The 14,966-nt window shown below is 39.6% G+C and overlaps 1 protein-coding gene across 1 annotated transcript in view; it reads left to right on the forward strand.

Annotated features, from left to right (window-relative positions):
- The window catches only part of kif6 (kinesin family member 6), a 75,387-nt gene that overhangs the window by 40,343 nt on the left and 20,078 nt on the right, over positions 1 to 14,966 (forward strand). Inside the window, exons 12-13 of the mRNA XM_005746485.1 lie at positions 1,615 to 1,774; positions 8,343 to 8,531. Of these exons, the coding sequence (XP_005746542.1) occupies positions 1,615 to 1,774; positions 8,343 to 8,531 (349 nt within the window). The remainder of the gene's footprint in view (positions 1 to 1,614; positions 1,775 to 8,342; positions 8,532 to 14,966) is intronic.

Raw genomic sequence — 14,966 nt, forward strand, 5'->3', positions numbered from 1 at the left:
TCAACTCTAGAAAAAATAATCTCTTTCGCTGTTGCTGTAGCACCGCCACCTGTTTGATGCTTGTGGTATTTCATAGAGGAGAACCTGCAGCTCCAACTATGACAATGTACTTTTAACTGCTGGTGGTTTTCCCTGTAGATGCTCACTGGGCTGCTTCCTTTAAGCCTTTTTAATCATACATGTGCTAAATATACTTGATAGTCGGCATTCATCTACAATCAGTGTTGACTTCCTGCTGTGTCAGTAAGGTGGCTATCAGCCTGGCACTGGTTATGTTGTACCCTACAGAGTCACATATCTCTGGCTGTGAACTCCGATTGCTTTTCAAACCTTTTAAAAAATGTGACTTAAATGTTCTAAAAAGTATAAATTCATGTGTTTAAAAATGATTTAAAACTTTTGAAGGAACACCTGTCATGACCTTATGTCCAAAACATCTATATATGGTGTTGAAGCGATATCAACTGAAGTTTAAATAGGGTTGGGTTGTACTTAAGTGCAATACCAATTTGTATTACAAGATTCTACACTGTGTTAATACAACATTTATTCAACCGTTAGAAACATTGATTTTCAGTGAAAACAGGCAAAAAAAGCCTTTTGCTGAAATGCCGGTAGCTAAAAAGAAATACCAAAAACATACACAATAGTGAAGGTGGTTGGTGCTGCCAGGTGGTGAAGATTTTAGATTGATCCTTCAATCCCAGAAAGTATCTTTAAAGGGAGGGGTTCCTGAGACGTTTGTTGAAATAAGTATATCAAAGGGACAGCACAGGTTGAGTTACTTGGAGACAAAGTTAGAGAGGCAAGGCGGAGATGGTTTGGACTTGTGCAGAGAAGTATTGTTGTATTTAATATCTGGCAGCTGGTGCTCAGACTGAACTAAACACTTGGGTGAGTTGTTGTTAGAAAATTTGTGTTTTTACAGTTCTTTTTGCTTTGGCTATCTACTCAGTTTGCCCTTGCATGTTGTGCATAAAATGTTTGTAGAAAAGTTCTCATTTATGGAGAAAGTCTTAGGCAATGACGTGCTGCTGCTGCTGCTGCTGCTGCTGCTGAGCAATGGGAAAATGCTGCAGTACTCACGTCGTCCCTGGGCTTTGGTTTGGTTGAAGTTTGAGCAGCCACCAGAAGCTGTTCCAGACCCCACTTGAACGTCTGTTTATCTCTCCTTCAGTTTGTTATGATCCGAAAACTCTATCTCCCGTTCAGTTTACATTCCTCTGAGCATCACCCGAGTCGCACTCCAGTGAACCTGTAAGAGTTCGTCCGGTTTGAATTTCATTTCATTTCATTTGTTCCCAGCGCTGATTGTCACCATTTCAGGCTTTTGTTCAACAGTTTATCTTTTGTGTTTCTGTGCCACAGTGATGACATGAAACTGAAAAGTTATTTTACAAGCCTGGGGAGCATCATCCTAGCGCAAAATGTTCAGGGTCAAGCTTCACTCCTCTTTTGTGCCTTCTGCATTTGCAAAAATTACATTTCCCCTAATATGTTTCAGATTTAAAGACCCTGTCTGAGCACCTGTGTTAAAAAAAAAATCACAATCTTTATTGTAACTGTCTTTGTGTGTGTGTCTGTGTGTGTGTGCGCGCGCGTGTGTGTGTACAGGTAATTATTTGGGACAAAAAGGGAGGAAAAAACAGATCCAGTGATGACAAAGCAACACCAGCAGCAACAGGGAGGGAAGAAGAAATTCAACACAGCCACCAAAGTGCAGGAGAGGTGGCCAAATTAAAAGAGATGCTCGGGCAACGTGATAACGAGATTAGTATCCTTTGGCTTGCTGCAGCTAGCTTACTTCAGCTCCAGTTAATCTCTATAAAGAAATATCTGATATTTCATACCGGAAGACTTTTTTCTTTCTGTTTCTAGTCTGTGTTTTATTGATCCATCATGTTTGGGCATTGGTTGCACATAGATCAAAGCCTGTGTGGAGAGGCAATAAGGGATTGAATGTTCTGAAGTGCAATTTCAAAACCATCAGCTACCGTCTGACTTTTTTTTTTTTTAACAATCAGCGAGGCACACAGAACACAACGTCTTGGCCTACATTTCTGTTCTCCGTTATTTTGATATTCTGGCTGCACAAGAAAACTTGGCAAAATTGGCTTTTGCATCCACAAGCTTAGTCATTAGAATAGTTGCCAGGTTCCTGGACTGAGCGTCAATAAGAAGCAATAAAAATCTGACTGTACTAAAAAATTGTTTTACAAACAAAGGAAAAATAATTAGGGACCTTGGTATGAAACATCAAACCTCTTATGTGTTTTAACTTATTTTGACTAACTACCTATCCCATATGGTGAAGTGACTGTTTTTACCCAAAATGTACTTTTCAAAGATCTCTCCTGTGAATTATCAGGAAAGAGAACAATCATCCAGGGTACCATTGCTTGTTTCTGCTACTCTGCGTCTTGGACATTAAATTGGTGCAGTTTTGATGTTGAAGCTATGATGTATCCCATGATACTGAAGTTCCAAGTTGTTATAGGAGAAATCAAGCTGAATAAAATCAAGATTTTGGCTTTAGGTTGTGAGACTTGGAGCATGTCTAAAATTGATTTGGTTTCAGTTTTTAATTGAACTCTTTCATCTATTATGAGAATCAAAAATGCTGGAAAAAGTACCATTAAAACAACTTAAAAACTGAAACTTTGACCCATTTTTAATTACTTTGAAGACCTGTAACTTAGAAAGGTAAAAGTTTGCATGGCTTCATTAAATACAGTAAATGCACTGGTACCTATATAGCACTTTTATACTCGAACACCATAAGCCTCATTCATCCAATCAAACACAGGCTCTTTTTTGCTATACTTTGTCTAACAGTCAGACACACACTCACTCCGATGGATGCATTGGCATTAACTGTGGGTTCAGTATTTTGCCCAAGGATACTTTGGCATGCAAACTTGAGGAGCCAGGGAGCAAACTGTCAACCTTCTAACTGGTAGAAGATGCTGAACATCTAAAACAATATTAAGTCATAACATTTGCTGGCTTCTTACTTCTTTACCTTACAGTTTTACTAACTCATTCAGGAGATAACTCATGTTAGCACACCCACACATGCCCAGACTCATCTGTTTTGGAAGTGACAGTTATATGTCAAGATGCTACATGTAATGATATTTATTTAATGCATCAGTAGGGAAATGAGGCAAAAATCACCTTGACTGGTGAGCTGTATTGACCTGATAGGACTGCGTGCACATTTGGTGCAATTTCAAACCACAGAGATTCAGATCCAGATGTACAGCATCTCATTCCACTAATATACAGCTTCCACTGTTCACGCTTAGCTGAAACAAGAGTTACAGTGTTTAAGGAAATGGCTTTTTTAAATTGGGTGATAATGGGTGGAAAATAAATTGAGCAGAGTGGATTTCAATTTAAATTAGTCTTTCTGCATCCCACCTCAGCATTTAATCACACTTACTGCTGATAGTAAAGCCTTCATTAGGAAAAAGGTCTTTATAGGAAATGTGTCTGTGTTATTGCACGGTTGGGTTACTGCACTTCTGTGAAATATAAGTAGGTTAACATTCATCACTAGCACACCACAAAAACACAGATTCTAATGACTGCTGTTAATCATAATTACTATTAATCATAATAATGGTATTGGTGTGTGAATACGATATTTCTAATGGCTTTATGGGATTATTCCACCCTCAGCCCCTTTTGCTGTGGCTTGCCGTTAGATCACTGCACATTAGCTGGAAAATTGAGACGTCTGCTTGATTATTTAGCCAGAAAATTCGCAGGTCTCCTAAACAAATCGAATATTATCACACAGATATTTTACCGTAGTATTTCTTGGACCTGTTTTTTGGAATGTAAATTCCTTTCTTCTTTGATTTTTTTCCCCCTCAAATTGTCACATACTGGTTTTCACATGATGCACGTGTAATTGCCAAAAGTGCCCCTGTACGTGTCTAAAGGCGCATATTACAGTCACTAATGTACATGCTCTCCTGACCATGTTGCCTTCTTTCATTGTGAAGTTTGTATATAAGGTTGCAGTAGCCTAAACTGTCAATCCTTCAGTCAGGGTGGTCTGTCTGCACTTTGTAACATTATAGTCTGTAAGAGTGACATTATTTCCAAACAGATCACTAATAACTATCTAGATTTCAAACCTGTATCCGCTAGCTAATTACTGTGCTGCCCATGTCTGTATGAATGTCCTACGCCCTTGGCTCTACAGCGACACTGAGGAGTCCTCACAGGGTTTATTATGGGAAAGTTCCCAGTAAAACAAAGGGGGGGCATCCTATCTGCAAGAGTTAGGGCACCTGGTTTTGCTTAGTTGACTCTGCAAGAGTGAATAGATATCCACCAGTAACATGATGACAGAGAAGCAACAAACATAGCAGATTTTAAACAAACGAAGAAAGCACAGTGGTTAGGGTGACAAATAAAACAAGCCGATGTCAAAATGACAAGGTTTTCTGAGGACAGCTCATGTGGTCACATTGCACCTTAAAAACCATGACTAAAAAGGATCGGCAAATTTCAGAGAAATCTGAATTTATGAGATATAAAACAATAGAAATCAAACTTCATGCTAATGATCCTATAGAGAAAATATTGACCTGATTTCTGTGGGGCTTGAATATCCCGAGTTTTCCTAACAGGAAAGTGTTATTAATTTATTTATTTATACACTTTTTTTTAAGCAAAGTTTATGCTAGTTAAACTCAAAGTGTATATATTGTAGTTTATATCAATGCATGCTGACACACTTCTCTGTCATGCATTGTGCCAGTTTTTCCATCTCTACAGCAGCTTCTCGGTGGTCGGTCATCTAAACTGACATCAGAAAGTCTGGATTTAAGCCACATGACCTATCCAATACATGTTCTACAATAATCAAAGTGACAATTGGGTGGCTTTAGCCAATTAACTCTCACCTTTTCTTTGGTAATAAGAAATTTTGTGTCCTTGACCTCCCAAATTGCAGCATCCAGCTCAAAAATACTTAGACCCACCTGTAATTTTGTGCACTTCATGGCTGCAGTGTAAAAAATAACCTGTGAACTGTGATGAATTGTGAGCTGTATGAGCGACAATATCACTGACAGTCTCATTTGTGACTCAAATACTGTGGTGGGTGATGATATATATCAAAGGTGCTCAAAACTTGTGTAAAGCTATACTCAGCCACCACTGAACATAGATTAGTTAGACCTGGGTGGTGTATCGTGTTGAGATCTCATGACTTATCTACCCAGAAGCAACATGGCTTCACTGGTGTAAATACTAAGCCCTCAAAGCATCATGTATTACTACGTGGAAACAGCAAAAAAAAAAACCCCTCTCATGTTAGTATTGTGCATTAATTTCATTCCTGATAGTAACTATAGTCTCTCACTTTGTATCTGTGATAACAACTTAAAATTGACAGACCTGTGCTGATGCCCTGTCTTTGTTAAAGCAGTACCATAGGGTGTCACTTATTACACATTCGGTGGAGAACATCAGCTTTTGATCATTTATTGTACTTGGATTAGTTTTACGCTGTTCAATTCATCCAAGATGTTGTAATTGGAGCTGTTTGGGTCTCCTTTTACTTAGGTGAAAATGTGAAAAATATCTTTGGGCTAGGGCCATTAAAGCTTGGTTGGTTTTGAGCCCAGAGAGGACTCGGTTGCTTGGTCAGGAAAATATCATGGCTCCAAATATTTTACAGAATGGTCATGACCGAGCTTTAAAGAAACTAACACTTCATTTTGGCAAGAAACAGAAATATTTGACCCGTTTGGGGGCAAAGCTGGCCAAAAGATACGAGTTCCACTTGCTTGCACTAATTTCCTTTCCTTGAATACTGTCATTGTAAACAGTAAACGTAAAGAGTAGGGAAACAAATTGTTCCTTATAATTTTTAATGCATACATTGTGTGGTACATTGAAACTGGAGTAGTTTGTGGCACCATTGAGAATGAAATCAAACATCTGCCATGTGTGGCAATTTTAAAGGCATTTTGTGTATTTCCTGTAATGTCTGGCTTGTTGGAAATTATATTAGAGAATGACTAAAAAGCCGAAGAGGAGAAGAACATCATGAGCTGAATCTAACCGCAGCATTTTCACCACATGGCATGCGAAACAGCCCACAGATCTCACGTTCTTACTCCTATAGAAGTTTTTATCTCCACTAGACTTCTGTGGTAGTTTTGTGCATAAATGAAGATATCAGATGCCAATAATGGAAAAACCTGATGAACAGCGGTTTGAAGTAATGACTTGTTTGAATCAATGACACAGGACCCACAGAAACAGGCTCTTTTTCTGTAAATGTTGGCTACAGTAGGTCATTTGGAAGTGTGTTAGGTTTAGATTTTGGCAGTTTTGAGAACACTGTATGTTTTATTTCAATGGAAATTGTAATTAGAGACTACTTCTTCATATTATTGTTTCCACTGACATCCCCTTTTGTCATGGCTGAAGGGAATAAAAGTTAAGTTATGCCGTTTTTGTCTTTAAAAATCCCCCCGCGGTTATAGTCTGACTATAGTGAGATGTCTGCAGATCTCATTGTTAGTTGTGTGACTCCAAATTAGGGGTAGGCAACTCTTATTTCATGCTGACTAATAAATTAGGGGAAGGGCCATTCACAGAATAAATAAATCAAAATATGGTTACACGTTGAAATGAAAATATTACTAATATAAAATAAAATCCCTTTAAAACAATTTTAACTATAAGGATAACTTTCTACACTTTTCTTTTGTAGTCAGTGACTGCAGGAAGTCCAGAACCCATGCACATCAACTAATGCTGTTTTCCCCTTTGAAATGTTCTGCCAGGCCTTCACTGTAGCAACCTTTGATTGTTTCCTTCTTGTGAGTCTTTGAGTATTAAAGTAAATAACTTTTTTAAAAAAATGCTCTTTATGGTTGAAATCAGATGACTGACTTGGCCAGTGTATAATATGTAATTTATTTGCATTGAAAACTCTTTGGTTGCTTTTGCAGTATGCTTTGGGTCATTATTTATTTGCACTGTAAAGCGTTGTCTAATCAGTTTTGGCAGCATTTGGTTGAATCTGAACAAAGGCTATAGGCCTGTGCACTTAAGAGTCCGTGTTGCTGCTTGAATCAGCAGTCACATCATCAATAAACAGTGGCTCATTTCCACTGGCAGTCACACATGCCCATACTGTAATGTTGCTTCCACCATGTTTGATTGATAATGTGGTATGCCTAGGATCGCGAACTCTTTCTGTCTTTCTCCATACTTGTTTTCTTCCCATTATACAAGTAAATCTTGGTTTCATTTGTCCTTTTTTGTAAAACTGTGCAGACTCTTTTCTTTGTTTTCTGCTAAACTCTAAACTGGCCTTCCTCTTCTCAGGTCTTTCCATTCCCGTTTCCCCTTGTGTATTCTCATTGTGTTCCCATCTTATCTCTGTTTTTATCTTTTGTCAGATTCACGTCTTAGTGTGGGTCTCAGTCTGTATGTGTGTGTGTGTGTGTGTGCGTGCATCTAATTACTGTTTTAATCTGATAGTCTTATATCTTGTGTACTTCATATTGAATTTTACTTCCCCTGATATGCTGCAGCTGTCTTCCCTGGTGTTTTCAGTCTTCCTAATTACTTGCTGTGTATTTATTGTCTCAGCCTTCCCTTGTCCCTTGTCATGTCCTCACCTCGCATGGTAGTGTGTTTCTTAGCTCTGTGTTGTGCTGTTTCCCCCTCAGAGTTAATTCCTAGTTTAACATAAGTTTTTCTTTTTGTTAACCTTTGCATTGCCAAAAATGAATGTGTCCAGTTAGTTTTGAGCCCATTAAAAGGGACGCATTATAAAAACTGCTATAATTCCTAAATTATAGGCCAGAGGCCTTGTCCAAATACTTTTGGACCTAAGAGTAGTCAGCTCGAACCAGCCCTGGGACAAGATCTAAGAAGAGTCAGTACAGTCACTCAGTTATTCTCAGTTATACTCTTAAGCAGACAACCACATCAGTGGGAAAAGACTCCCAAGAAATTCTTGGCAGTGTCATCTCTGCAGGCTTTTGGCTCCTCTCCACTGACTCATGCCAGACATTGCACCTTCCCGTTTCTCTAAGGTCGGATGTCATTTAGGAAATCTCTACAGAAGCACAGCCTTTATCAAATAGCACAGCCTTTATCAAATATTGAAACATTTGGGAATACTTTTATAACAATTTTGTCAAAAATTAACTCTAGAGCAGCTACCTAACTGTCCTCATATATGCTTGACATAAGTTCTTTGATTTGTGATCTGTCCAATTGAATTGAGGGAGATTTTCTTGCAGTATCTTACCTCCAAAACAAAGACAAGTGCATTCTTTAATTCCTTGCGACAGGCATCCTAGTTAAGATGTTGAAGAAGGAGAAAAAAAGAGCCCAGGATGCTGCTGCTCAGCTTGCAAACATCACCAACAGCCAGAGTCAGAGTACATCGAGTGTGTCCACGGTGGAGCTGTCACAAGAAGGAAGTATGGAGACCATCTCAGCAGACCACAGAGGACGAGCTATACAGTACATGAAAAGAGGTACGTCAACCTCAAGGTGTTCCCCTTGTCTTAAAAGGCAATATTGAAAGATTTGGCATGTTACTTGTTACATATGCAAAATCGTGTTTGAAAGACTGCTGATATGTTGTGATATAGAGTCAAAGTGTGAATCAGGTCCAGCTTCTTTCAGATGTTTTTTCCTAAACATAGCAATTTCTGGCCTTAAAATGAGGCCATATAACTTGGTTCAACCAACTCAAAAGGAGTTCATTGAGCCAAATTATCAAAAAAAAAAAAAAAAAAGAACAGGTAGTACAACTAGTGGTATTTAAGAGGGACTTATCTCAATAAAAGCTGTCTGTACTTTCAAGGAAAAAATAACATAGGCAAACATTCTCTGATGTAATTCCTTTCTTGTCTAATGTTCTCTAGATTTTTCTACTTTCAATAGAAAATGTCTTTTTTTAATAGTATTTCTACTATTAAAAAAAACCCAAATTAAAAGGAAAAACATCCATCAACTAACTAGTAATGTAACTGTTTGTAGAATGGAATGTTTTTAGTCCAGGCTGTTAGAGGCCTGTTAGAAACAGTTTCATTGTTTTACATTATGTTACAATATCTTTAAAAAGCATTTAATACATGAAAAGAGTTTAATCATGTGTGTGTGTGTTAAAGTATTATGCATTTCCAAAGCATTTCAGTGTTTCTAAAGACAAGTGTCCACTTGTCCACATGTTGAGAGTGAAACCAATGTCATTTTTGCATTTGGTGTGGTATTTGATATATGTGAGCTATCAGTGCTCAAGACTAAAAGTAAGAAATGAAAACTGCCTGGGTAATATTCCTCAGAAATAGAGCTGACATAGTACTAATGCTGTTCACGCTTACCAAAATAATCAGAACAGGTCCTGTCCCACATGGACTAATAAAGCACTGTATGAATTAAATCAAATTTTCACAGATGTTGACTCCATTAAGCGTCACACTCGCTCTTTTTAAGCTTTGAAAAATTAGGTGCTAAGCCTACAGACAGGTGATCTCTCTCGGTTGGAATGTAGGCTGTTTTTTGTGGTCTTTTAGATTTTCACTGTGCCTTTTGTGTGTCTCTGGGCCATAACAAATTCCTGATTTGTGGATTTTACTGCATGGTAAGGGTCTGACATACCAGAACCCTTTTCTTTATTTCTACACAATGCCATGAGTAGGATTATATGTATTAAAAGGACAGTATGGTATTTTAAACCTGTAATTTGTTGCTGATGAAAAGCTAATGGGTTTAAAACCTGTAATACTGACTGGAACGTGAAGCCGAGGCCGTGAGCCAAGACTTCTGCAATGTAAATACAAGAGACGCTATGCAGATGTGACCAGGACACTAAACCCAGACTGACAACTTTTGAGAAAGCATCCACTTAATTTAGAGACAGAATGTCTGTGCCATTGTGAAGCAGGCCAAAAAAGGTTATTCCAGAAGTCCTGCTCGCAGTTTTCTACATCCAGTTCATCCTCAGTATCACGAGAAGCTGCCAAGCCAGATGAGCTTCATGATTACCTGATTAAAATATGTTTAATCTCCTTTTCAAGATCGCTGTCTCTTGCTTGCCCAGATCTCATCCAGGAAGTCCCGATTTGAATATTTGTATTCTGCGCCCACGGTTCTGAAAGTCAAGCATGGTACGCACATTAACAAACAACACCCACGGATGACGGTGATAGGAGCTCTTGCTACAAACAAGCAGTTTCCAATTCTGAAACCAGTGACTCAGCTGAGCAGCGAGAAAAGAAGCATGCGTGTTGTGCACTATAAAACTGTCTTTCAGGGTGAGGTTGTCAACCGACATCGAAGAGTGGTGCTTGCCATCAAATGCTTGTACAAAACACATTGAGAAAGGCTTTTTTTAACTACACTAACACAATCTTCACAGGCACCCCTGAACCACTTGCCAAATTTGCCTCCCTACAACTTTCTATACTTCTGTGTAGATCCAGAAGAGATCCAGCACACACTGCACAGGCACAAGTATGAGTGAACATTTGCAGAGTGAGCAGCCATACTGTCCAAAATTGAACAAAGAGATGATCTTGAAATCTAGATTTTTTTTAAAATAGATCTATCCAAGAATTTTTTGATCACATCTTGTATAATCTCTTTAGTCTGGGTCTCCTCCCAACTGACCATTCAAAGTTAGACGACTAGGAGATATCCTGATAAGATGAACGTGTATGTATCAGTAATTATCTCACGATACTCAAGTTCTTTAGCAACAACTCTCCTCTAGTGCAGAGGCAGCTGTCCATTCCTGTTTTTGGATGAGAATCATGGTCTCCCATTGATGGTGCTAACTATGTTCTGTCACCTCATTGTCAGCTTTAACTGTGCGTTCTAACAGTCATATTCAGAAAGGCAAAAGGACTGCATTAGATTCTTAAAACCAACACCCTCCTTACTCTGAGTGTGCCCTGAGATCCTGTCTATGAATGCCAAATACGTAATTTGTTTGTAGTTCTCAATTCAAATCCAAAAATGTATGCATAAATACATAAGTAAATATGCCAGAGGATATTTACTCTTTCGTTTTGGCAAATGTGTACATAATAAAGAACCATACTGTTTTACTTAACTGGCAGCCTAAGCGTGGTTGACAGCCTTTATGAACTAAAAGTTTAAAGATACATGATAACAATGACCCAAAGGTGGCAGCTTTAGAAGTAGAAACTTCAGCTGCAGCTGAACTTCTTTAGACATAAACTTGGTTTAAATGTAAGGGGAATGCTGAGGTTAAGCAAGTTAAGCTTTTGGATGAGCTCTCCAGCCAAAGGCGGCATTTATTTGGCTTTTCCTGCTTAATTTTGGTTAAGTGGAGCCTCGAGTGATGATGAACTTGAGCCTTTGTAACAAGCTTGGTCATAGCCATCAGGCTCGGTATGAGCCAGAAACTCATCAAACCAAGCCTGCGCTCTTGTCTCTGCTAACCACAGCTCTCTCATCCTCTCTGACATTTTTGTGTCATGGTGCCCAGTGCAGTAATAAGACCAGAAGAGCCTGTTTGAAAACAAAATACACACTTCAAGTCTGTCCATAAAGGACTATAGAAGGAACAAAGACCATGAACAGGGGTTTTTAAAATCACTGATAAATGATGTTCCATATGTATTAGATTATCTGATATGCAGTTAACATTATTATATGGGCTGTCACAGCAGAAGATTTGTTTTCATTCAGCCTCAAAAGGCCATTTTATTTCTTTCTTTCTCTCTTGTGAGACATGAACTTCCATGGATTCTGGTTCCTCTTAGTTTTACTTGGGCAGTCCATCCAGGTATATTAACAGCTGTGAAAATAAATTTAATGAACATAGATCATTGCAACTACAGCTGATCCACAGCTGTCATGTTAAAGCCTCCAAAATCAGTTCTATTCAAATTTTCACATCAGAATTCTGCAAACAATACCCACAGTGACAAAGTGTTTTCTTGAGGTTCGCATACTTATTGTGCATAAGTATTCACAGCCTTTGCTCAACACTTTGTTCAAGCAGTTTTGGCAACAATTACAACCTCAAGTCTTTTTGAGTATGATGCTACAAGCTTGGCACACCTGTTTTTGGGAACTCTCAGGCTCCATCGGTGCTCAGATATTTTCTGATCTCTCCAGAGCTGTTCAGTCTGGTCTCTGGCTGAGCCACTCAAGAACATTCACAGACAAAGTCACTCCTTTGTTATCTTGACTGTGTGCTAGGGATGTCTGTACATTGCTGTATTCATCTTTCCCTCGAAAAAAAACAAAAACAAAACATCCCCACAGCTTGATGGTGCCACCACCATGTTCAGTGTAGGGATAGTATTGGCCAGGTGATGAGTGGTGCCTGGTTTCCTCCAGATATGACGCTTTGTATTCAGCCCCAAGAGTTCAGTCTTTGTTTCATAAGGTCAGACAATGTGGTTTCTTATGGTCTGAGAGTCTTTAGGGTGCCTTTTGGCAAACTACATGTCGGTTGTCACAGTTTGACAAAGTTTTAGTGGGGGGTGGCTTCCATCTGGCCACTCTACCATCCAAGCCCGATTGGTGGAGTGCTGCAGAAATGGCTTTCCTTCTCGAAGTATCTTCTTTTCTCCACAGAGCAACGTTGGAGGGATTCTTGTGCCAGTAAGGGCATCTGGTGTAAAAATCTGTGGCAAGTTAAATATGAAAATTTAACCACTGTGGTTGACCCCTTGTAAATGCATGGAGTATTTTTTCTACAGTCACCTTTTTCAGTCACTATGTGTTTATACACCACTCTTCAGTTAATTATTAGTTATTATTAATCTCTCTTGTTTTTTCTTTTGTTCCTTTTGCAGTTATGTTGTTGCAGTTTTTAATAATCTCTGGCTCTTTGCCACAGCATGTCTTTGTCTTGTCTTCATCCACTCATCCCCAATCGGTCGCAGCCCATGGCCATCCCTGCCTGAGCTTGGTTTTGCAGGAGGTTTCTTCCTGTTTAAAGGAAGGTTTTTCCTTCCCACTGTCACCAAAGCGCATGCTCATAGGGGGGCATGTGATTGTTGGGGTTTTCTCTGCTTTCTTTGTATTATTGTCGGGTCTTTACGTTACTATATAAAGTGCCTTGAGGCAACTGTTGTTGTGATTTGGTGCTACATAAAGACTCAGAAGTATGGTTCTACATACGTCTGACTCATCATCGGTGACGACCTAAGCAACTTTGTACCATTTTGTACTCTTTGTAGAAGAAAGAGGCACTTCTGGTTTACATCAGAAATACAGCGGGGCACTTAAAATGATGACAGAGGTCAGTAATTTGCACCAGAGGTACACTTCAACTGTGAGAGACAGAATGTGAAAAAAAATCCATGAATCCACATGGTAGGATTGGTAAAGAATTTATTCGTAAATCAGGGTGGAAAATAAGTATTTGGTCAATAACAAAAATACAACTCAATACTTTGTAACATAACCTTTGTTGGCAATAACAGAGGTCAAACGTTTACTATAGGTCTTTACCAGGTTTGCACACACAGTAGCTGGTATTTTGGCCCATTCCTCCATGCAGATCTTCTCGAGAGCAGTGATGTTTTGGGGCTGTCGCCGAGCAACACGGACTTTCAACTCCCGCCACAGATTTTCTATGGGGTTGAGGTCTGGAGACTGGCTAGGCCACTCCAGGACTTTCAAATGCTTCTTACGGAGCCACTCCTTTGTTGCCCGGGCGGTGTGTTTTGGATCATTGTCATGTTGGAAGACCCAGCCTCGTTTCATCTTCAAAGTTCTCACTGATGGAAGGAGGTTTTGGCTCAAAATCTCACGATACATGGCCCCATTCATTCTGTCCTTAACACGGATCAGTCGTCCTGTCCCCTTGAAAAACAGCCCCATAGCATGATGTTTCCACCCCCATGCTTCACAGTAGGTATGGTGTTCTTGGGATGCAACTCAGTATTCTTCGTCCTCCAAACACGACGAGTTGAGTTTATACCAAAAAGTTCTACTTTGGTTTCATCTGACCACATGACATTCTCCCAATCCTCTGCTGTATCATCTATGTGCTCTCTGGCAAACCTCAGACGGGCCTGGACATGCACTGGCTTCAGCAGCAGAACACGTCTGGCACTGCGGGATTTGATTCCCTGCCGTTGTAGTGTGTTACTGATGGTGACCTTTGTTACTTTGGTCCCAGCTCTCTGCAGGTCATTCACCAGGTCCCCCCGTGTGGTTCTGGGATCTTTGCTCACCGATCTCATGATCATTTTGACCCCACGGGATGAGATCTTGCGTGGAGCCCCAGATCGTGGGAGATTATCAGTGGTCTTGTATGTCTTCCATTTTCTGATGATTGCTCCCACAGTTGATTTTTTCACACCAAGCTGCTTGCCTATTGTAGATTCACTCTTCCCAGTCTGGTGCAGGTCTACAATACTTTTCCTGGTGTCCTTCGAAAGCTCTTTGGTCTTGGCCATGGCGGAGTTTGGAGTCTGACTGTTTGAGGCTGTGGACAGGTGTCTTTTATACAGATGATGAGTTCAAACAGGTGCCATTCATACAGGTAACGAGTGGGGGACAGAAAAGCTTCTTACAGAAGACGTTACAGGTCTGTGAGAGCCAGAGATTTTCCTTGTTTGAGGTGACCAAATACTTATTTTCCACCCTAATTTACGAATAAATTCTTTACAAATCCTACCATGTGGATTCATGGATTTTTTTTTCACATTCTGTCTCTCACAGTTGAAGTGTACCTCTGGTGCAAATTACTGACCTCTGTCATCATTTTAAGTGGGGGAACTTGCACAATCGGTGGCTGACTAAATACTTTTTTGCCCCACTGTATGGAGGCTGCAGCATTCTTGCCTCAAGAAAATAAAATGTGTGCCCTTTTCCAGGCTGGAGGATTATAACAATGGTGGACGGCATGCTGACCAAGACTGATTTAGCATTGCTGTGGAGTCACAGACTGAGATGGTGTTTGTAGATGACTT

This window comes from Pundamilia nyererei, unplaced genomic scaffold (genome assembly GCF_000239375.1).
Source record: "Pundamilia nyererei isolate P.nyererei 1_Seehausen unplaced genomic scaffold, PunNye1.0 scaffold00179, whole genome shotgun sequence".
In the NCBI taxonomy this organism is placed as follows: Eukaryota; Metazoa; Chordata; class Actinopteri; order Cichliformes; family Cichlidae; genus Pundamilia; species Pundamilia nyererei.